The sequence below is a fragment of the Daphnia carinata genome, chromosome 1 (genome assembly GCF_022539665.2).
Source record: "Daphnia carinata strain CSIRO-1 chromosome 1, CSIRO_AGI_Dcar_HiC_V3, whole genome shotgun sequence".
Lineage (NCBI taxonomy): Eukaryota > Metazoa > Arthropoda > Branchiopoda > Diplostraca > Daphniidae > Daphnia > Daphnia carinata.
In genome coordinates this window covers 4,679,544-4,701,570 of record NC_081331.1, presented here as the reverse complement: position 1 = coordinate 4,701,570, position 22,027 = coordinate 4,679,544, and the positions used below count along the sequence as shown (strand labels likewise).

Sequence of the window (22,027 nt, the reverse complement as noted above, 5' to 3'; positions counted from 1 at the left end):
GTAAAAGCGCTTCCGTCTACAAAGCGATCCAGCAATATTCACATTAACATTTTTTCACTTCTTCGTTCTTCTTCTTCGTTCTTGATCCGAGTTTCCAATGGAAAAAAAAAAACGTACGTGAGTTTTTGATTTTCTGTTCGTTGAAAGAGCGTTACTTCAAATCATCGTTTTTACGTTCCTCCATTTGGTAAAAAAACGAGGAGGATTAGGCAGACATTCGACAATTTAATCTATAATAAAAATAAAATGGATTAAAAATTATTTTTCAAATACTGGACAGGTAACTTACATGAAGTTTTCATTACATGTGATCTACTCGCAAATACAGCAAGTTGCCACAGATCAAATAGTTTCAAATCCTTTTCTGGTAACAAGGTGAAGGACTCACTTAAAAGGCAACTGTACTTGTTTATTGGAAATTCTTCTTGGTTTCTGCAGAAATCATCCGCAAAATAAAAATGTACATTCCCTTTGAGGACGTATTTCTGGATATAACAATCTTCACAAAAATTTCACTATTAAAATTAAACAGTGGCCAAATAGGCGGAATATCCAAAATTATTTTTGGACTTTGTGTCACTACTTTTTAGACTACGTTTTACACTGCCTTTCCTTTCTGAACTATCTCTTCGTTACAATACTATTTGAACATTCCCTAGACGCGAAAAATTAGCGCCGACTACTTGCCATACATCTTGAGCGCCATTAATTCTCTTCCAATTTTTTACAGATATTTCTGAGGATGGCTCGGACATTTCAGTTGACTTGCCAATACATTCGACCGCTTACCCCTGTTTCCTTCACGGCAATTTATTTCATGTTGTTCGCAATAACCCGCCAACTGAAATATCTGCAAGAAGTTATTAATAATAATACAAATTTTACCTCGCTATCTCCAACATTCTCATAAAAATCACAATTTACCTTTTCACAATAAATACACTGCCAGAAAGGTCTTCTTTTCGTTTTAATCTTCCGCATTCTGGCCTGGTCAATTCTTTCTGTTTGTAGGTCTTTTCGTTTTCTCAAAGTGCCTGGCTTGAACGCGAGAAATTTATTCAATTTGATGTTCCTCCTACTTGGTGTGAAATTGCCGGTAACGTTTGCAAACTGTTTGCATGTGTGATACGGGGGTGAGCAGATGTCGCACTCCTCTGCAGAAACAAGTTTTCTTCGCGATTTCTTGGAACTTGGTGCTTTCCCGTTCTCTTTGTCTGAATTTTCAGGTAAAGATGTGGAACTGTATTGATGGTCATCACGGATATCCTAGATAGGATAATCGTAAAAAGGTCCTGTATTCAACCGGGCATAAAACTAAGAAAGTATTACGTACGAAAAGGTGCTTGCATACGAGAACTCTTTCGACGTTTCTGAAGCTTTACGTATATAACTTCTCGCAATTTATATGTTTTTTTGTCTCAGAAAATTCAGGGATTTACGTAAAGGCTCAAAAACCGTAGAAAGAGGTAGTCATGCGAAGCAGGTGTAGCTTCTAAGGGTACGCAGAATAATTTAAAACGACGTACTTGTAATGAAGCGGTTTTCGGCGAGGAACTTGGTTGACTACCATCATTGTTGGAACCGATTTTTACTTTAGCTTTGTATGGTACAACATCAAACCATTGACGCGATCCATCGGTAGAAGAAATGTAAACACTAAAAGTTTTAATTGGACTTTGATGTTTTGACGAACTGGATATTTCATCATGATTTTTTTTTACGTCCAACGACACTTTTGTTGTGTTGCTACTCTCCAAATTAGTCAAGTTACTTCGAGATACAACTTCTGTATAAAATTCGAAATATCAATAAAATTGTCCAAAAAAGCTGTTTTCACTGATATAAAATTTCTCTGATGATCAGCCTCACCTTGCAAGTTATGAAATCCTTTGCCATCACTACTTATGGCTTGAATATCTAATTTCCAACATGAACTAGCAGAATCTATCACACAATCATTTGGTTCATCGTCAGAAATGTAAATAATTTCTGTTGTGCCTTTCATGGCTGTTGAGGTCATATTTGGAATCTTAAAACCTAGATTTTTGTACAATGAAAAATCCGAAGGGTGGTTAGAGCAAACTGCAGACTAGCACAGCTAAAGTATTTGATAATCACTAGTATTATACCTGTACAAAATAATAGCTAACAAATCATCAGCGTACCAGCATATAAAATAGGTGTTGTGTAAGATTTGATATCAGCAACAGCAACTGTTAAACCTCTATGCTTTGGTTTAACAGAAGCACAATAAAATTTAAACCTGAACAGAAATGCACAATTGGATATCTTACATATGACAACATTAATCCTTTTTGACAAAGTCAGATAATCAATGTTACCTGGTTCGCGTTGACTGGCAAATTCTTTTTCGAGAAACTAGGAAACTGAAAAGAAATGTTAGGGACTACTCCACTACTCTGAAATTAACATGACTTAAGCTCAAACAGGCTTGTTGAGCTTTAATTCTTTTCTTAACAAATTATAAATCAACTCAAGCTAATGCATCACCCAAAATTGTGCGAGACTTCACAGCACGAGACAAATAAACCAGCATGCTACCCTCTAGCCATTGTTCTTTTTCGAGCGTTTATTACTAGTCAATGCTTCATTGCCTAATTGCATAAACATTTACCCCAGTGACAAGCTGACTTTTCATTTCCATTATTAATTAAAAATAGATACAGGCCGTTAAGCAGGACAAGTGAGAAAGACTAATAATAAAACAAAACATTTTTCGTAGGTGAATAGCTTTAATTTGTCCAAAACGGAATATGAAAAACATTATCACGTCGTGGAAGATGGCAATGGCTTTCCCTCACCCACCATTTCTCCATGTCGTCGTATATTCGTAGGGCTTTATCGTAGTGTAACCGGGTGCATAGGCCACACATGGACAATTTAAGATCTTGAATGTGATTTCTGATTCGATAATGGGGTTTCCACCAAAAATATTGGTTGTAGAGTTCTATGTTGCAATCAATAAAGTCAAATATGAAATTTTTTGGTGAAGAAGTGCTATGAAAGTTTATTGTATCCATACCATTGTCGGAGTCCAACGTTTTAAGATAGTCGGCTAGTTGACGAGCTGTCTCAAAATCTTGAGCATTAATGTACGAATGCGGGGGAGCCATAGCAGAGTAATTGCTGCCTCCAAAAACTATTGGCACAACCTCCAATTGAAGTATAGAAAAAAATTTCTCTGTAACGTAATCGTCACAAAATGAGTTCTCAAACGAAAGGTAAAACTTATAATCTTGCTCAAGCATGCTGTAACAATTGGCTGCATTGTCACGATCACAGCTCAGAGAACCGCAATCTCCGTACACGTCGACTTTGATGTGCTCTGCAAGGGCATCAACGTATTTTTCACGCAGGCTTCGAGTTTGACAATTTGAGACAAACCATGCTATCAGTTTCGTCTTTTTTGTTGTAGGTTTTCTTGTAGCGGAAAGTGCCATTTCTCCATTGATTTCTTCCAATTCTGGTCGAAGTTTAAAGGGACCGGTGGGTTGAACCCATCCATATGGCTGAATCACATCAGAGTCTCTGCGGTAAGTCATTGTCCAGTTAAACAGACCATCTAATGGGTAAATGTCTCGCATATTATATTGAGGCGATTCCAATGACCACAAAATCCACCGTTGATGTTTGCTTCTCGTGGGAGGTAAATCTTCGATGTTAAATGTTCGCAGGTGGAAGACTATGGCGTCAAACTCTTCGGTGGCTGCAAAAAATGATCTGTTGTCTGTCGTATAACATTCGGTGATTGGGCAATTTAACTGCCGGAAACCCTGCTGACCAAATCCTATACCTATTCTAAAATGTGATGAACATATGATCCATAATTTAAATTTCTATAAAAACTAATTACCATAGTCTTTGGATCCATAAGCTTCATTCCAAAACAATATAGATTTCACTGGTCGTTCCATTAGCTCAAGGCCAAAGCTATTGTGACTATAAGCCATCATTACGTCGTTAGTGTTCGATACTACGGAACCGTTGAAGGGATTAAACTGAGACGATTCGTTGTGAATTGGTGCACCATTTCCGACTTCACGAAATTTTTTTGCAACACTAATGGTCGTGGGGCCATTTTTTGATAGTTGATGAATCTCTTTCTTCACGATAATTACATGGTCAAAAGTAGGTTTATTAAAATTGTAGATGAATAACACTAATATCGTTAAAAACACCAACGGTAAGCGATCAAACCCCTGACACCGTACGGTAGCTGGTTGTTGCCACAGCAACATTTTCGTGAAGACTCATCTCTTCCCTTATGACGGCAGAAAAAGACTATTGCTGTTTTTCCCGGAAAATGTTTGCCAGCTTAATTAGGCGCATCTCCGGAGGTTCATTGAACGACAGGTTGTTGAATTGCGTTTTTTTACCTTCTACCCTTATTTTTTAAATGATGCTTCCTCAGTTTACTCCTAGGTGGCAGGAACAGGGACATTGAGGAAAAAATTCCAGGAGGAGGGGGGGAGTTCCGACTTATTTTGACAGCTTAAGAAATATTTCATAATTTGCTTTTACGCTTGTTGATATTCCATTTTTTGTCATGGCGGCATATCGCGAAAAGTAATCTTCTATCATGAATTTTTTTTGTTTATGTCCCTTTAATCCTATTAATTTCTCTAGAATCAATGAGCTTCAGGAGCTGCTAAAGGAAGATAATATAAATTTTAAGTTATTCAGAAAGCAATGTTTTAGAGGTAACCCAGCATGAGATGCCTTAAATTTGACATAAAAAAAAGCTTACCTTTGGATGACAGGTGTACCTGATGACAGTGGCCTCCGTCCCCTTTGCTGGAAACTTTTGCTGAACTATTTACCACCAAATCGTAAACAATGGAAGGAAGTTTTAAGAAGCAAGAGAGATTTGTACAAACAATTCATAGGTATAACATTGTTTAATGGATCAAAATGGTCAAACTGTGATTATTATGATTTTATAAACATAGATGAAATGGTTGTGGCACCGAAAGATGGAAGAACAGATTGCCCAAGAATTGATGTCACCATGGACGATCATCCACTTAGCATAAACCCTGATAGTAAATGGCAGACTTTCTTCAAGGACAATGAAGTTCTGTTACAAATAGACAAAGATGTCAGGTATATAAATTGAGCTATACTATGCTAAGGGTTTTTGTGGGAAAATCTTGCTCATGGGATTGTCAATTTCAAAAACTTGCATGTTATTTAAAGAACTTCAGATAACCTGTATAGATTCAAGTGGCTTTCATACTTAAGCCAGTACTTTAAACTAACTGGCTTTTCTAAGTTAACCTCTCTAGTTTACTGGAAATGACATCAATTGCTTGATATTTTAGGAGACTATGCCCTGACATTTCCTTCTTCCAGCAAGCTACAGATTTTCCATGTCAACAAATTGTGGGTGGGCCGGATTCAGATTCTATTCGCCTCCACAATAGAGTACAGTATACAGCACTTAGTGCGGGGACTGTCGAACGCAAAGGAATCGGGATGAACAAAGTAATTTTCAAACGTAGTATTAAGTTACATGTTTTATCTGACCAAGATTACTATGACAGGTATCTTACACAGTCAGAAAAGCCCAGGAAGATTATGCAGTGCTATCGTCAGGACAAGAAGCTCACTGGGAAGTTGTTGAACGAATTCTGTTCATCTATGCAAAACTGAATCCAGGGCAAAGCTACGTTCAAGGAATGAATGAAATTATAGGCCCGATATATTATCTTTTTGCTACGGACGCCGATAGCGACTGGAGAGGTTTTTTCTTTTTCATTAATTGATAGAAACTGGGAATGCATCCGTAATCAATATATTTCTTTAATTGTCTGAACAGAATATGCTGAAGCCGACACTTTTTTCTGTTTCACCGGTTTGATGTCTGAGATTCGAGATTTCTTCATTAAGACGCTTGACGAGAGTGAGATGGGCATCAACGGTCTGATGAATCGCCTGATGCGGAAATTGAAGGAGTGCGACCCTCAAGTCTGGAACAGGCTGAAAAATCAAGAATTAGAACCTCAGTTTTACTCTTTTCGGTAACAGTCGCGATAACAAATGAAAAGAACAGCAAACCCGTAAAACTGATCAACGTCTTTGCATTTAGATGGCTGACCCTTTTACTCTCTCAAGAATTTGAGTTGCCTGATATTTTACGGATATGGGATTCCCTTTTTGCAGATCAGAACCGTTTTGAATTTCTCATTTACGTGTGTACGGCTATGATAGTGTAAGTAGCAACCACTTGTATAGATGCGTATTCGATATAACAGGTTTTCATCTGTTTTCTTTTTCCGGGATCTTTTTCACAGGCTGTTGAGAGAGAATCTTCTATCGGGCGATTTCCCTTGTAATTTGAAACTTCTTCAGGTATTCCACTCCTAACTGTTTAAACAAACTGCCGTATTTTCAAATACGAATTGTTTCTATCACCAGAATTTTCCGTCCATGGATGTCCACATCGTTTTGGATTGCGCTGTACAATTAGCGCTAAGCTGTTCTCTTTCTTCGTGAGCCTCGTTCGTGTGGCTCTTATAGGTCTATCCGTCTTTGATACCAGATTGTCTGATATATATGTATATTGTTAACCAAAATTTTTACGAGTTGATTGCTACTCGTTATCCCGTCGCCTGATATCTTTTTGTTGTGTGTTGTCTGTGATTATGCCGAGCTTGCTCGTGCTCTTCTAAGAGCCAATATGGACCATGTCCATTGTACTCTTTCTCGCCTTTTTCATCATCATACACATCATTTTGATCGCTTGAGTCGTGTCCAAGATTTTTGAGTCAACATTCCAAACTTGTGTTTGGAATCTACTACATCCAAACGACAAAGGTAAACTCAAGCTCCAGCAACTTTTGAAAGGGGATGAACATAAAAAGAAGTGTAAAACGATGTTTAGCAGTCTCGTGCCGCTGAATTCGAAATCGAGATTGATCGATCTTCGCGTCGCAACTTTTTATATGATCTAATGGTCTTTGAAGAGAGGAAGATTTTTGTTGAATATGTGGAGTGTGTTTCTTCTTTTGTATATCTCTGAATGCGGAAGTAACGAGATTTACAGCAGCCGCCGACTTGGCTCTCTTTCCACTCCAATCACCTTTTAGGCCTAAAAATTGGTGACGCGTTCGCTACGAAAACGCGCCTACATCGACGAGATTTCGCCGCGTCAAAGGGTTTTTTCTTTCACTAAGCCGACGATGCGTTCAGATCACATATTATATAAAAGCAGTCCTCCCTTTTCCCCCCCTTACCTTGGCAGAGAAAGAAGCGACTAAGAATGCGACGACGGTTTATCCACGGTGCATCGATCACCTATTGAATGCTTTGATGGGACCGACGTAAGAAAGGAAGCTTTGCCAAACATCTTCTAGAAAGAACTGCCACCCTTTTTTTTTCCCCGAGATTCCCCTCACATTCTCCCTCTTTTATTCCTCAACCGCAATTTTAATGATTTTGGCGACGATCTTGTGGCGTCGATAAACACCTTTCGATTTGCTGTGCGAGGGGAGTAGACGGCAGCAGCCAAAGAATCTCGACATACTGCAAACTACTACACCTATATACCTGTGTAACGAATGGTTTGACATGATCGTATAGAAGGTCTGCTTTTCATCCCGTATGTGAATAAAAAGAAAAAAGGACAAAAAGGCTAGGCGATGGACTATGATACACTGGCGGATGCCTGTTCAAGTTAATGTACCGTGGAGCCGCGCAGTCTATCGACTGTCGGACTATGTCAACCTTTTTTCTCTTCTTGTTCTTGTAGAATGCCTTTCTCTCTCTCTCTCTAGTTTTCGGCAGCAGTGCCCCCCATCAACAGCTGCGAATGGGGTTGAATATCTTTCTTTATTCTGTACGTTGTGGTACACACTATAGGTGATGTATCTACGATATATAGTCTATCGATTTGACCTATTAGAGGTCAACGGAGCCCAAAAACCGCACTAAAGGTGAGCCCCGCAGTTCGCTTTCCGGTGCACAAAAGCCTTACCCGGTTATTTATATACTCACCGGTGATACAAAAAGTCCACCCCTCCCCCCCTCTCAACAAAATAAAAAAAAAAGAAGGCTTTGCACTCCTGCTGGTTGCGATACATAAGCAATATCAGAAATAAATTTGTAGAACAGGAAAGAAAAAAAATTGTTTCAGTCTCAAATGTTAGCGAACACGAGAAGAGGGAAACACTGCTGTGGTTAACCCTACAAGGGGAAAAAAAATGAGGGGGACATGGACAATAAGGTCACGTTGTCAACTTTTATAATACACTTCACGCCTTTCGCTGGAATCATCGCATCTCTTTTTTTATTTTTGCTGTACACACACTATGTCGTACAGTGAGTTTGCACTATATGAGAATACCCCCCGAATCCGCCCTATTTGGTTTTTTTTTCTTCATCCAAAGCCTCCGTTTTGCCAGTACAAAGAGGCTATACTTGGATTTTTTTCTCATTCATTCTTTCAATCGTTGTCAGGTCTCCCCCTCCTCCTAAAAAAAAGGAGTCAAGAATGTATAGTTTCCTATCATGAAGTACATATGTCTGACGGTAGAACATAAAAGACAGAGAGAATGATGAGAGAAGGCTTGCACTTCATGACTGGTTGGCCGTCGACAATCGGCTCCGCCGAGTTCACACCACAGCAGCCCCTATTATTTCAATATCAAGTGGCTATAGCCCATAAAAAATCCCAACAATGACAGGGATGATATGTTCTGCGGGGAGAGAAACTTCTTTTTTTTTTTTTTGCCATTGTCCCTCAGCAACTCTCACTATATCAAGTTCCGAATGATTGATCTTCTATTTTCACTCTACATGATCGTGTGCATTACGGACACCAGTTTCGTTGATCTACTTAAATCTACAGAGGCTTATCTCACTATACAAATCGGACTACGTCGATGATGAATCAATGACGAGAATGTAAGTTCTATGAATTCTTTTAACCAGCCGAAGTAAGGGGAACGAGCGAAGGTCGTTAACAACTGTTTGGCGAGTAACAGGCCGACATTTCGACCCCATACAGTCAATGCACATGTATATAACAAGCATAACAAGGGAATCTTATACCTTATTTGTGCAAAGGGAAGGAAAAAAAAACGGCCGCTTTTTTCGCAACGATAAAATGCGCGATCAGCAATCATGTTTATGACGACGGCGGAACCGCTAGGATCATTCGTCAATGACAAAAGATGAGAGAGAGATTGCGGAATGCGCGTTCAAAGGCCCCTACAGGTATTTTTATGTTTTTTTTTCTCCACAAGTTGAATATTCTCATGGACAACCGATCCCTGTTTCTCGTTGTATGCCTATATCGTATACTATTATTCACGGCAAGCGAACAAACACTCTTAACATCCCAAATCTGTATATATACACACAAGCAAACGTCAAAAAGAAAAATCAAGGAGAAATGTTAAAAGATGATCATACTTCAGCTACAAGAATAAAATATTATATACTTTTTTTTTCTTTTTATGAAAAAAGAAAAGTTCCGCTTCGATCGACGGGTTGCTATTGTTGTTGTTGAGAGTGGAGTCAATTTTTTTTCGTCGGAGACCTCCTTATATGCGACTGCCCATATTCAAACGTTTTTGCTGCAGCAGCGTCGTAAAAGAGATTTAGAAAAAAAAAATATCAAATAAAAGTCGCCGGTCACGCTCCCACACGTTAGGCAGGCGGCCATCATACACACCAGTAAGCGATAGGAAGAAAAAAAAATATATACAGTATATATAAAAAGAAACTTGTCTCCGACCAATTGTTCGAGCGCGGCGACGGGGTGCAAGAGGATACGGGCAGCCCGTTTCCAGTGTGTGGGTGCGTGTTGCGCGCTCGGCGGGCAGCCAATCAGCTGGCGATGTTTTCCATCCAAGCTCCTCCTCCCCGTCCGCTAAAAGGGCGTTGACTTTTGAGGGCCCCGACCTGTTTTTTTCTTTCTTTTATGTTCAATAGGTGCGAGCTTGAGCGTGCGCGCTCAAGTCAGCAGCCCTCCTCCTATCCCACCTTTAAAAAAAAAAAAAGGAGAGAGAAAAAAAAATCCCACCCACCCACCTCTTGACTATGTCCGTCCGCCCCGGCCCAGAGTCCAATGTTCGGCCGGTGTTCACCGAGTGTGGGTTGTTGTGTTGGGGCGGTTAAGTTTTGCTTCAGTCGTTAGCATCTGTGTGAATATTTCAGTTGTTGTAGAGTTGACGTTTGTGTGTAACTCTTTTTCGTGACAGCACATCAACGCCAATAACTTCGGCATTCGCTTCATAACGAACCCAGCTGCTGTTGTTTCTTGTCACTGGTTCGTGCAGCCAACGATCCAAGATTATCGTGAGTCTGCGGTTAGGTTTCAGGTTGATCTGAAAGAACTTTGTTTTAATTGTCTCCTCGTAGTTCTGTTTTGTGCGTATCATCGATTTTAAAGTTTACTCGAATTCCATATCGACTCGATCGATTTCGAGATCAAAAGTGCCGTGATCGAAATTATGAAGGTGCGTCGCAGGATAAATCACAAAGACATGGTAAAAAAAAAACATATTCATAACTACTAATCAACATTCAGAATTGCTGGCCCAACAAAACAATTGCCAACGACTAATCATTTGCACGGTCCGGCTCGTCTATAATTGTTTTATGTATTTCGCAGTTTATGGACACTTCAATGTCTCCGGCCTCATCGCTACATCCCGTCAGTCCATGCGAGATCAAACGAGAAAAGGTGATTCATAAATCCATTTGACTGTCCACTCTATAGATATCCTTGATTTCCTATACGTATATTATTTTATCTTCCATAAAAATCTATCCACAAATCAAAATGCACACGGATCTTGGCGGTACTGGTTGAAACATCTTCTTGAATATACAAAAAAAAAAAAAATGAAATGGCATCCGTAACCATAGTATACACGATGAAAGAGGCTCAGCGTGAGATGAGAGTCTATAAAAAAAAAGACTTTTTCATCTGACATAAATACTGTAACCTACACAAGAGAAGGAATGTGCAACATCCAAATGCCTAAAATAAGGACGTCCATTAGCGGACTGGTTCCAGGACACACGCTATTAGTGTAAACCTCTATTCACAGTCAAAAAGAAAATGCTAAGCAACGTACAAAAACGAGACTGAAATTCCCAACGTATCAAATGCGGATGCATTATAGCCTTTGCATATGTCACTGCTAACTATTAGCTAAAACCGTAGAGCTAGCGTCCTTTTTAGCTTTGTATATCTACTCTTTATTCTCCATTTTTTTCTTTCTTGTTCTTTATGAGACATTTTACGGCGTGATTTAATAACTCGTGAGTCTACTGCTCTCTCTCTCTGCTGTTAGTTGCTTAACGTGAGGCCAGACTTGTAGTACACGCTGAAATACTTGACGGTTAACGAAGTGTGTGAAAGGTGGCCTACAGGGAGTTGTTTCATCAATATTCCAGTTGAGTACGTCTTCCTAGTCGTTGATGGACACAATCGAGGGGAAGATGTAAAACTTTTTTAGATCTAATATCTAAATATAGTGCCGTGAAACTGTGTTTTGATCTCTGGAATTTAAAAGAAAAATGAATCACGTTTATATAGACGGAAGCTCTTTCGCCGTCCGACTGTTCGATTGACTCGACCAGCGGCATGGGCGTCGGTGGCATCGGGAGCGTCGGGAGTAACGGTAGCGTCGGGTTGACAGCCGGATCTAGCGGCCAGGTCGGAGTCGCGGCCGGAGTGTGCGCTGCTTGCGGCGAGCTGATTACCGACCGCTTCCTGATTCAAGTGTCCGGCCGGACGTGGCACTCGACTTGCCTGCGCTGTTCCGTCTGCCGGACGGCCCTCGACAACCAACCTTCCTGCTTCGTCAGGGCCGGAGCCATCTACTGCCGAGCCGATTACACCAGGTACATAAAATCAACTGAATAACCACAATCTACTTCAACTCGTTCCCACCAACCGTCTATCACGTTCCTCAAATTCTATTTGCCCACAAGTTCGTTCTCGTGACTGGAGGAAAAACTTTGTCAACCCCTTCGTGGGCACACTTGAACAACACAATTCCTTTTTTCCTTTCTTAAGATGATTGCTGAGCATTCCAACGTTTGTTTGTCATTTGATTGTGGGTCGATGAGCTCGTGATGTCAACGAGGACAGATAGGAGAAAAACAAAATTGAATATACCCCAAGTGTTAAAGACTTGACGTCTCCGACCGCTCGTACAAAGTCGATGACTTCCGTGACTTCCAACCTGAACGGTTTTAAGAAAAGAATAATAATAAAAAAACGAACACGACCAAATTGTGGACACCACAATGAAAAAAAAAAAATGCGACCCACCACGCAGGCAGCCATGTTTTTTTTCTTTCTATAGCGGTTGCTATTTTCTCTCTTTATTTCCGAAGATGTTGTGTTCCGAGTTTCTCTTTTTCCCTCCCCTCCCCCCCCCCAAAAAAAGCCACAAAACGATTGTAAATATGTTTAGCTTGTCCCTTTCTAGCTGGGGAGTTGTCACGTTATGATAACAGAAGACTGGCCAATGACGCATAGGCAGAACGTGATGGACACGACCACTTTTGGGAACGTTTTTTTCTTTTGTGTACCACGAGAAATGATTGCGGGACACAGGGCCTGTATTTAACGATGTAGCTGCCATTTTCCGTCACGTTATTAATTCAAAAAATAGTTTTGATTTTGTTCGAGCAAACGTGAATAAATGAAGGTACGATGAAATCAAACAATAGCTGCTCAGGGCTGTTCTACCAATCAAGTCTAATAGAAAAGGTTTTTAAAACAAAATTGAAATAGACCAGGACTCACGACGAATCCCGACGGTAACAGAAAAAGAAAAGGGAAGCTTCATTATTATTATTTTTTTAATAATGAAAAAAAATGAATCTGGGAGGGCTTCTACTGACGCCTTTATACAAAAAGAGGGTTCAAAAAGTTAATTGAACGGTGTGTCTATTGTGAACGAGAATATTAAAGAGGGGACGGACATGAAGGCGCTTGTCTGTTGTTTCTTTTATCCATCAGACCAACAATTTAATGGACGTTACGCGTGCAGCGGGGATACCAATCTTCTAGGCCTGGAAACACGTTTAATCGTCTTAGACTCGCTCGTATAAAAACAAAAAATGCACTCTTCCACATAGATGTGAAACAAATACGACGTAACTTGTTCGTTTAGATGATGTTCATTTTATACTCTACTGTAGCTATTATAAGACTAACACAGGCTGCACAATAGCCAGCGTTTAAAGGCAAATCAAATCATCTTGACCACGTAAACAATTAAAGGTCAACTTGTATTTTCAAAGTTATATTCTGTAATGTCTACGTGTTTGTTTTAAAATTTGCTAATGGTGCATTCTTTCTTAATGGTGATTCGAATTGATTGAAACAGGACATTCGGAGCCAAATGCGCTCGATGCAGTCGATCCATTTCGGCCGCCGATTGGGTGAGACGGGCGAGAGAGCACGTCTACCATCTAGCCTGTTTCGCCTGCGACGCCTGCCGACGCCAGCTCAGCACCGGTGAAGAGTTTGCCCTGCACGAAGGCCGCGTTCTCTGCAAGACTCACTACCTGGACGGCCTGGACGCCGGATCCACCTCATCCGACGGTAAGACATCCGATACTAGCACTCTGTATACAACACGGAACGGGCCAATCGTAAAAAAAAGATTCCTTGGCAGTGTTCCCTCGATAAAGTGGCATAGGCCTACGATTGGCTTTTGTTGATCGTCATTTATTATCGTGTTGTATATATGTATATAAAGAAACGTTGCACAAGTCCGTTGCTTGCACCATGGGGACGTGCTGCGTTTCCCTTTTTTTTTTTTTTTCATCTCAAAAGGGGTGGTAGGAGGGGTGCGGTTTTACCAGCTGGACGATAGCAAGAGCGACAGAGTAACTTTGCATATGAAGCGACGCCATTAAGAAAACGCTCCGCCAGTTTGTCGGTTTCACCTTGGCCGGGTGCGCTCTCTATTTATCCAATTCGGATATATAATGATATGAGATTTTGTCGGCTGGTGTGGCTACAGTCTCCTGCAGTCAGCAACCGAAGAGCCATGATGATGACCTTCGTCCTATTTATGTTTAGACATGTAGATCTACGTTGACTCCAACTTGTAGTCGGAACGTTTCGTAAGCGAACAAGAGACAACCCTGAAAAGTTTTCTCCAGGAAAAATTACTCAGATCTATCTACATAGACACAATTGATAAGAACGAATGAGGTCCTTCAATCCTACGCCTGTTCTCCTGTACAAGAAAAAACATCTTAAAAAGGCAACAGATCTTTAAAAGAAAAAATAGGAATAAATACTTTTGAAATGGGCGCGGGGTTTGCCCATCACTCTTGGTGCATCGATTACCATTGGCCGTAAATCGTCCAACAGCAGGAACTGAATACACACGTTAGAATACCGCCTGCGCAAGATACCGGCAGCCCCAGTAGGATATTGCAGGTATATATAGAGAGAGAGATCGTGTGAACGATGAGATATGCTTACCACCACCGATGTGAAGAGGCTGAGCGTCTGTTCATTTTCTTCTTCCCTGGAACAGCAGCAACCGTTACCTATATGAGCGAGAGAGGAAAAGATAATATATGACACAGGGACGACGTTCTCTCAATGTGTGTATATTTTATGGTTTAAAACTTTGGGGTTCAAACTTCTGGCTGCTCCTGCGCTCAACATCTATGCATGGCAAAAACTTCTCTTTTTTTTGTGTCGGTATTCTTTCCCTGTAGAGGATATACTGTCGGCTTGTTTAGCTCTTGTGATAAGGAGCTAAAAAAGATCCGGGCGTCCGCCGTCGGGGGTCGATGCAGCACGACACCTGACCCTGCCGTCTCGTAAAACACACTAGAAGATATCAAGAAAAATGTAGAAAGACGAACGTTTTCCGAGTTGCTTCTGCACGGAAAACGGTACATTTTCATCTCGTTTTTGTTTTTTTTTTCATGAAAAAAAAAAACTAAATTAGAAGGCCAAACTGTTAGTTTAATCAGCCTTGATGGGCCCACCCGCATAACGCCGTAGTTCAATCGCATCTACGGTGGTTGTACATTCCCCCAACAATTTACCAGTGCTGGATTAATAACTTGACGTTAAAAAGAAAACAACTTCCTTGTGGAACATGTAAACATTTGGCCTTAAACAAATCAAGAAAAAAAAAAAAACAATGTGCTTTGCAGAATGTGACGTCAATGGATTTTTTTCTCGCTCTTCTGCATCACACAACTGAACTCGTTCGGCGGGGGAAAGTGAACCGTGAGAAAACGTTTCACGCTTCTATAGACATAGTCTACGTTTTTTTAACGTCAGCTTCCGATCGTATAGCTTCTAAATATAAAGCACACTATTGTATGTTTCGATTTTTTTTTTCTTTTTTGAAAACAAAAATGTTTACCTTCTTCCCACACCTTCGTCATAGAATAGCGTGGGTAAAGTGGCGATCGGAATGCGATTGTTCGAAACACATACTTGAAGATCAACAAGGCCTCTACGAAGACTAAATGAACGCACTATTAGTTTAGAACCCTTTTTTTTTTCAAGGTGGGGTTGGTCATTTTTATCTTACATTGAATTACAGCCAATGATTCATCACGTTTCGTTTGTCTGGCGTCGTGTATTCGAAAATTGACAGACAAAACTATACTGATTGGGATCGTGAGGATGGTGTTGAGCTGATCAACGGAGTCCTCCGTAAAGAGGGAAATCGATTTCTCGAAGACACTTGATTTCCGCCATGATGACTCTTTCAAATTCTAGGCCACAACTAGGGACAAAAAAAAAAGAAGACCTTGCTCTTTTTTGATTATGTTCGTGGCCTTCTAAACTGCTTTGTGCACACGTCATTAATCTCACACCAAGAGCCATCAAACTTTTTTATTCCCATCAATAACGATATCCAAATGTTTGCAGAGAGACACGTTAGATATCAATCGATTTAATAAGACAACCCATGGAAATTTGTTAAGTCATTTCTCACCTTAACAGATTAAATGAAAATGTTGCAATAGATTTCAAAACTTTTTGTAATTCGAGCAAGACGTAACCCATACGAATTCTTAACGATGGATGTGCTTTATACGACACGTAATGGCGTCATGAATCCTTGTAATAAGAATAGCAAGTGACCCATTAAAACGAGATCGAGGGGTTGTTGGGGGCTTTTATGCATCCGAAACATTCTTTCAGGCATTTTGAATGTGACGAAGAAAAAACCGCTAGGCAACTAAAACTGACGGATTGGTCAAGTCGCCATCAGCACCAACACATTAAACGTCCCCCAGTTTTTCTTTTTACCTAAGAAAAAGGAACATGTTAACTTGAAGATTCACAACCCCCCACTGCCCGCGTTTATTCGTAACGGGGCGTTGGATCTTGTTTATGTGTCACACAAACGGTGAATATAAAAGAAGAAAAATAAAACATTTTTCGAAAAACTCCGATTTTGAAATTTGACACACAAAAAAAAAAAGAGGAACTTTACGTTTTCAACGGAATAGAAAGGATGGACTTGTTGTTTCCTTTCTTGTATGTGCAGTGGTAAAGGAGGAGAGAAGAAAAAAACCGTGGACCTGTGACCGTGTGTCATCTTGATGAATCGCCGCCCGTTTGTTATGCCCCAGCTCGGGCAGCTACGTCCAGAACGAGAAAAAAAAAGCAGGACCAAGCGGCTGGTCAAATCTTTTCACATGAAAGTATAAAGAGCCGGCAACCTCTTGGAAGGCCATTATGTGAATTACATCTAGTACTATACAGAAAGACCCTTTTGAAGGCCAGCATTCTTTATTTGGGAATGGCAACGAAAGAGAGGGCACATACGAAATCCCCCCAAAATATCCATAGGGAAACGAGTCAGCCCTTTAATTGAATCATCTCGCAGATAATAAAGACCCTACTCTATAGAAATGAGTCATTCTAGTTTTAACATGTTGGCTTATCAATTTTTTCCGTTAATTTTAGAAACGGATCCGGAAGGAGGCGGACGATCGAAATCGAAACGAGTGCGGACCACTTTCACCGAGGAGCAGCTTCACGTCCTTCAGGCCAATTTTTTACTGGACTCGAATCCGGACGGCCAAGACCTGGAACGCATCGCCAACCTAACGGGCCTCTCCAAAAGGGTGACTCAGGTGTGGTTCCAGAACATGAGAGCGCGGCACAAGAAACACCTCAGCACTTCCACTAGTTCCGGATCGAACGGTCACAACAACAACAACAATATCAACAACACCAACCATAACAACAACAACAATGGAAACCCAGTCAACAAAGGAGGACGTCGCAATAACCCAGGTATTAAAAAAAAGGATGCATTTGTTTTTGTCGTCTTTGTCATGGATGCTGACGTATCGTTATCGAGTTATTCCGCTCACGTTGAACGATACGATGGAAGTTGAGCAAGGAACGTGTAATGAAGGAGGACGGTTCATCGTGAGGGGATGAAACACGAAAGAAAAGACTCGTGGGAGGTGTAAGAGAATTAACTCCAGTGGACTGTGGATCATTTCATTAATCGATCCAGTCGTTTTTTCTCTTTATACAATAATCGATAAATCTTTTTTTCTTCACGCAACGTGTAAAATGTCATATTTGAACTGAACGTTGTCACATACGCAAAACAAAAGATTTACGGGAATTTTTGCTTGTTTTTTGTTTAATTTTAAACTAGGCAATGGTCAACAACCGGTTTCATTGCCAACCGAACTGGAGAATAATCCCGGCAACGGTATCAAACGGATGGACTCTTCCGAACAGGCCGGCTACAGTCTGCACCTGCTCTACTCGTACACTATGCAAACACCTGGTGAGAAATTTTTCCATCAACTCTTTTTTATTTCTTGTATTTTTTTTTCTCGAGGGGTTTTCACGAACCACCCGACGTATTCGTTCGTGAAATGCTATACCCAAGTCTTGCGTGATGATTTATTTATCCTTTTTTTCATTTTGCTTTTTAAAGATAGTGGCGAATCTTCATCGAGCGACGCAATGATGAGATCGGTCCGCGGTGATTTGTGAATCCTTCCTCATCCAGGGGCTGCTTCGCCAACTGGACAATCATTGCACGACGTTAAAAAGGTGCGAGTGCACAAAAGTGTAAAACACTGTACAGAAAAATAATCTACCTGCCGCAAACAAACAACAAGAAAATCGTCTGTTTATTCGAGTCATACGTACACTGCTGCGCGTGATTCATTTCCATCGTCTGATTTTCATCGTCAGGGTTCTAGTCCTGCTGCCGCTCACGCACAATGAGTGTGTCTCCCGTTTATTCCGATTTTCTTAATTCCAGATGCTTCTCCAATTTTTTTTTCTCTAATGAAAACACGTGTCTCTTACATTTCCTTTTTTTTTTTTTTTTTGCTATTGAAGTGATAGAAAACTATAATCTAACGCTGATTTCATTGACAATGTTGTTGTTGTTTTTCTGTCTGAAGGGATACGGAAAAAGAAATGTTAACGAGAATGAGCTTTAACCTTTACCCGCTTTTCTGTACATACTTTTTAATGGATTTCGAGAAAAGAAGAAAACAGAATAGAATTAAAATTGTGCGAGTACGAGAGGTAAACAATAACAATGACGCGTTGTTATTGTTGTTAAAAGAAAACAGACTAACACATTCCGGTTAATTTGAATAGTAAAAATTATAAAAAGAAATGTTTTAGTTTTTATTATGTAATAACAGTGGTTAACTAAACTCTTGTCTGCTTCATTTTCATTCCCACTCTCGTGCTACATACTATAAATATAATGATAACACACGTATTTTCAGCCCTATGATGTGCGCTCCTTCCCCACAAACTATTGTAGACATTTCTTGTATAACACGTCTAAGAAAAACAAACAAAAAAAATTCTTATTATAAATGATAACAGAATATTATCTATTACTTGTACATATTACATAAAATTGACAGAGCACTGATCACCCCCCAACGATCACAGCCTCACCACTACAGCAAAAAAAAAAAAGACAATTTGTTTTTATTATTATCCCGCGTGTTCTAATTGCGTTGTTCTCCACACTTCCTTTCCCGCTTCAGTTCAAACCTCAAAAACCGAAAAAAAATATTCAAAAAAAAACCGTGTCGATGAATAAACGTAATATACTTCGAATCGATGTAAAAAGTATGATTCATTTCAAAAATAGTAGCATCAAATTGAATGAAAAACGGCTCATATTGATAGTATATAACACACGTAGCCCATTACTTTACGTTTATCTCCCTTTAATAAAAAAAAATGGGTAGCTGAAGGTCGGGGCGCAAACTACCACTCTTTGGGCTGGATGAAACGCACCGGGGTTTTATCCCTACACCGAGTCGGTTGATGCTTATCTTTGCTCCCCCCCCCCCCCCCCCCCCCTGCCTCCTACACTTAAAACGGCCTTCGATGGTTGCGGACATTTAACGCGTTTGTATCTTACATTTCCACAGCCAGGAAGAAAAAAATTCTCCTGGCTCAACTTGTGCAGGGGGTTGGAGGGGGAAAAGAAAACCCCCTGTAGCTTATCCTCCTATGACTTCTTCTTGAGATATATTTTTTTTTCTTTAAAAATGAAATAAAATAAAATTTTTTTTGCTTCCCAGCAGCAACACCAGCGGGGTGGACTACGATGGAAGCTCCGATGGCTATCTGAACTGGGCGCACAGGTGTGAAAGCCTCCTCGTACTTCTTTTCTTTTCCCTTTTTATTATTATTATATTTATCATATTCTTTTATTATTTTTTCCCGTCAAAAGGGGTTGGCAAGAGGGTGGAAATTCTCGAAATGTGTTGGACGTAGTCCTTTTTTTCAGGGGGGTGATAATAATAACAAGAGAAATGCTTAACACATATTTCAAGCATTTTTTTTTTTTTCGTGTCAAAGAAATTTCACGGATCAGTTGGAAGAACGGCCCACGTTCGTGTCCTCTTCCCCCGAACCGAGTCAACTCTCTCTTTCAACAGGGCAAAGAAAAGAAATTCTTCTTACATAACAAAGTTTGAACATTTGATTCAGATTTGTTTTTTTCTTCTTCATTGGAAGAGTGCGTTGTTGTTGTTATTGTTGTGGGATATCGACCATGAGATTCAATCTCTTTTCAAATGTGAAAACGAACAAAATAATAGAGAAGGGCCCTCACAATTCCGTAAAAAGTCGTGAATGTCCAGAAGAGATAAGCGATCTTCCATTTTGAAAAACTACCGTTCGATATAGGTGTTAGCCCACGAAATAAAATGAAAACTCTTTCGGGCTATATACCAGAAGCTGTCTAATAATTAGACCAGTTTTTCAAGAGTTTGATAATGGGGGAAAATAAAAAGGTTTAACGAAAATCGAAAGAAAACTTTCGTTCATTGAATTCACCAGGATCCCTGAAAAATACACATTCGAAAATAAATGTTTAAAAGAAAAAAAAAGGTAAATAACAGAAGAAAATAGTTAAGAAGAACTGCATTACATTGTAGTTGGCTGTTACATTTCCAGGAAATTGAACAGCTATGACTCCTCCCACACTGTTTCCCTTCCAAAAGCGGACCGTGTTTATTTGTTGTCCATCGTATTTAAATAGTCGCACGCGTTACAGGTATACCATCGCTATTCTACCTCATACACGCATTCTTACTGATATACGCCCCTTTAAGGCTTATCTTACCCTCCATCAAAACGAACTACCCGGCAATTTACCGCCGTGATGTTGTACATTTTACACGACTGTCCATGTCTCCTAGTAACAAGAGACACACGGCCATTGACAGGTGAAAAATTCCATTCTTTTTTGCCCGTTCATTTCCAACTGAACAAGATACGACAGAAGAATTGTAGACAGGCCCAATTCTGCGCCGATCACCAAACTTCTTTTTCCTGGAAAGATGCGCTGATTGTTTTCCATAACGGGCCGGTCCCAGCAATTTCCCCAGACTCTTTGGGAGACGGGAGGTGAGTAGATAACGTATCGGACACGTTTCATCATCTCTAACAACTACACACCTATTATTTATCATTTCAACAACAACTGAAAAGATGAAAAATCGTACAAAATGGAATGCATTGCGGAGAGAAAATTCTTACAACCCAACAAAAATAATGGGGGCTCGTATATACGCGTTAAATAGTTAACGTGTGCCGACTAAAGCGCGGTCCATCAATGAAAAAGGTATTTATGTAATACACACACACACACACACGCAAAAGAGGCGGCATATTTTTCATATTCCCCCCGTTGTCGTCCCATTTTCACGGTCGCTTCTTCATTTCTTATTACACCCAGCAAAGAACTTGATGGGCTTTTCAAAGTTTTTTTTTTTTTTTTTTTTTTCCCGGTGTGTGAAACCTCCTACACGGTACATATTTCATTCCCTTCTGAACGGAGCTGGAGAATTTTTTTAAAAAAAGGTCCCTTGAATTATTTTGTTCTCCATATGGTCCTGGCCAAGAGTTTGAAGAGTCGCAGCAAGAAAAAAAAAAACGTTTGGCATTTTAGACACAACGTCTCTCTTTCTAAATATTCGGTCGTAAAATCGAAGAAAAAGAAATTTTTTTTTTTCGGTGTATCCTTTTCATTCGACTCTAAGCAATAATTCATTTACCCTCGACTGTATTTTCCTTTTCACCAATCCGCAGCGGTTTACCATAGTTGTGTGTACACATAACGGATGGTGGCCGTGTAGATCTTCTTTTTCTCTTTCGATTTCGAGCGTCTTCATAGAGTTGCCACATATCCCGTTAGCAATAATAACTATTTTTTGTATTTCTTGTTTTAAGAATAGTGCATCATATACCTGTTTTCTTATTATTTTGGGTGTTTGCGGTTGATGTAAGACATCCTATCGGGGCAATGTAGTTTGTACCAGTGATGGATTCTAGTCGGGGCTATGCAGAACGTGTGTAGCTTACAAGTCTTTGTCTGTAGTTCCAACTTTGAACTCGAGTATCTAAGAAAGAATAGTCAAACAAAAATGAACTTTGCAGCTCTTTAGATACGCCAATAAAGTCTGCTGAGAATATGAAGAAACTTTTAAGGAAGAGACCAAAATATTTATGATAATG

The 22,027-nt window shown here is 40.0% G+C and overlaps 4 protein-coding genes across 4 annotated transcripts; 2 read left to right on the top strand and 2 right to left on the bottom strand.

Annotated features, from left to right (window-relative positions):
- Positions 1-281: 281 nt before the first annotated feature.
- On the bottom strand, positions 282-2,527 carry LOC130691863 (uncharacterized). Its single transcript, XM_057514884.2, has 6 exons — positions 2,343-2,527; positions 2,130-2,263; positions 1,870-2,037; positions 1,527-1,786; positions 925-1,266; positions 282-850 (listed from the first exon to the last, which is right to left on the bottom strand). The coding sequence occupies exons 3-6, from the start codon at positions 2,018-2,020 to the stop codon at positions 725-727; spliced, it is 879 nt and encodes a 292-aa protein (XP_057370867.1). The 5' UTR covers positions 2,021-2,037; positions 2,130-2,263; positions 2,343-2,527; the 3' UTR covers positions 282-724.
- Positions 2,528-2,753: 226 nt separating this feature from the next.
- On the bottom strand, positions 2,754-4,372 carry LOC130692221 (alpha-(1,3)-fucosyltransferase C-like). Its single transcript, XM_057515298.2, has 3 exons — positions 3,875-4,372; positions 3,044-3,814; positions 2,754-2,968 (listed from the first exon to the last, which is right to left on the bottom strand). Exons 1-3 carry the CDS (start codon positions 4,257-4,259, stop codon positions 2,754-2,756), a joined length of 1,371 nt encoding a protein of 456 aa, XP_057371281.1. The 5' UTR covers positions 4,260-4,372.
- Positions 4,373-4,466: 94 nt separating this feature from the next.
- LOC130691856 (TBC1 domain family member 13-like) lies at positions 4,467-6,767 on the top strand. Its single transcript, XM_057514872.1, has 10 exons — positions 4,467-4,587; positions 4,648-4,721; positions 4,782-4,907; positions 4,971-5,124; positions 5,343-5,505; positions 5,565-5,763; positions 5,840-6,041; positions 6,110-6,232; positions 6,315-6,372; positions 6,439-6,767. The coding sequence occupies exons 1-10, from the start codon at positions 4,568-4,570 to the stop codon at positions 6,514-6,516; spliced, it is 1,197 nt and encodes a 398-aa protein (XP_057370855.1). The 5' UTR covers positions 4,467-4,567; the 3' UTR covers positions 6,517-6,767.
- A 3,220-nt stretch (positions 6,768-9,987) lies between these two features.
- On the top strand, positions 9,988-19,102 carry LOC130691859 (LIM/homeobox protein Awh-like). The gene is made up of 7 exons (XM_057514875.2): positions 9,988-10,514; positions 10,640-10,711; positions 11,573-11,880; positions 13,380-13,597; positions 16,958-17,290; positions 17,667-17,801; positions 17,955-19,102. The coding sequence occupies exons 1-7, from the start codon at positions 10,479-10,481 to the stop codon at positions 18,011-18,013; spliced, it is 1,161 nt and encodes a 386-aa protein (XP_057370858.1). The 5' UTR covers positions 9,988-10,478; the 3' UTR covers positions 18,014-19,102.
- The last annotated feature ends 2,925 nt before the right edge of the window (positions 19,103-22,027 follow it).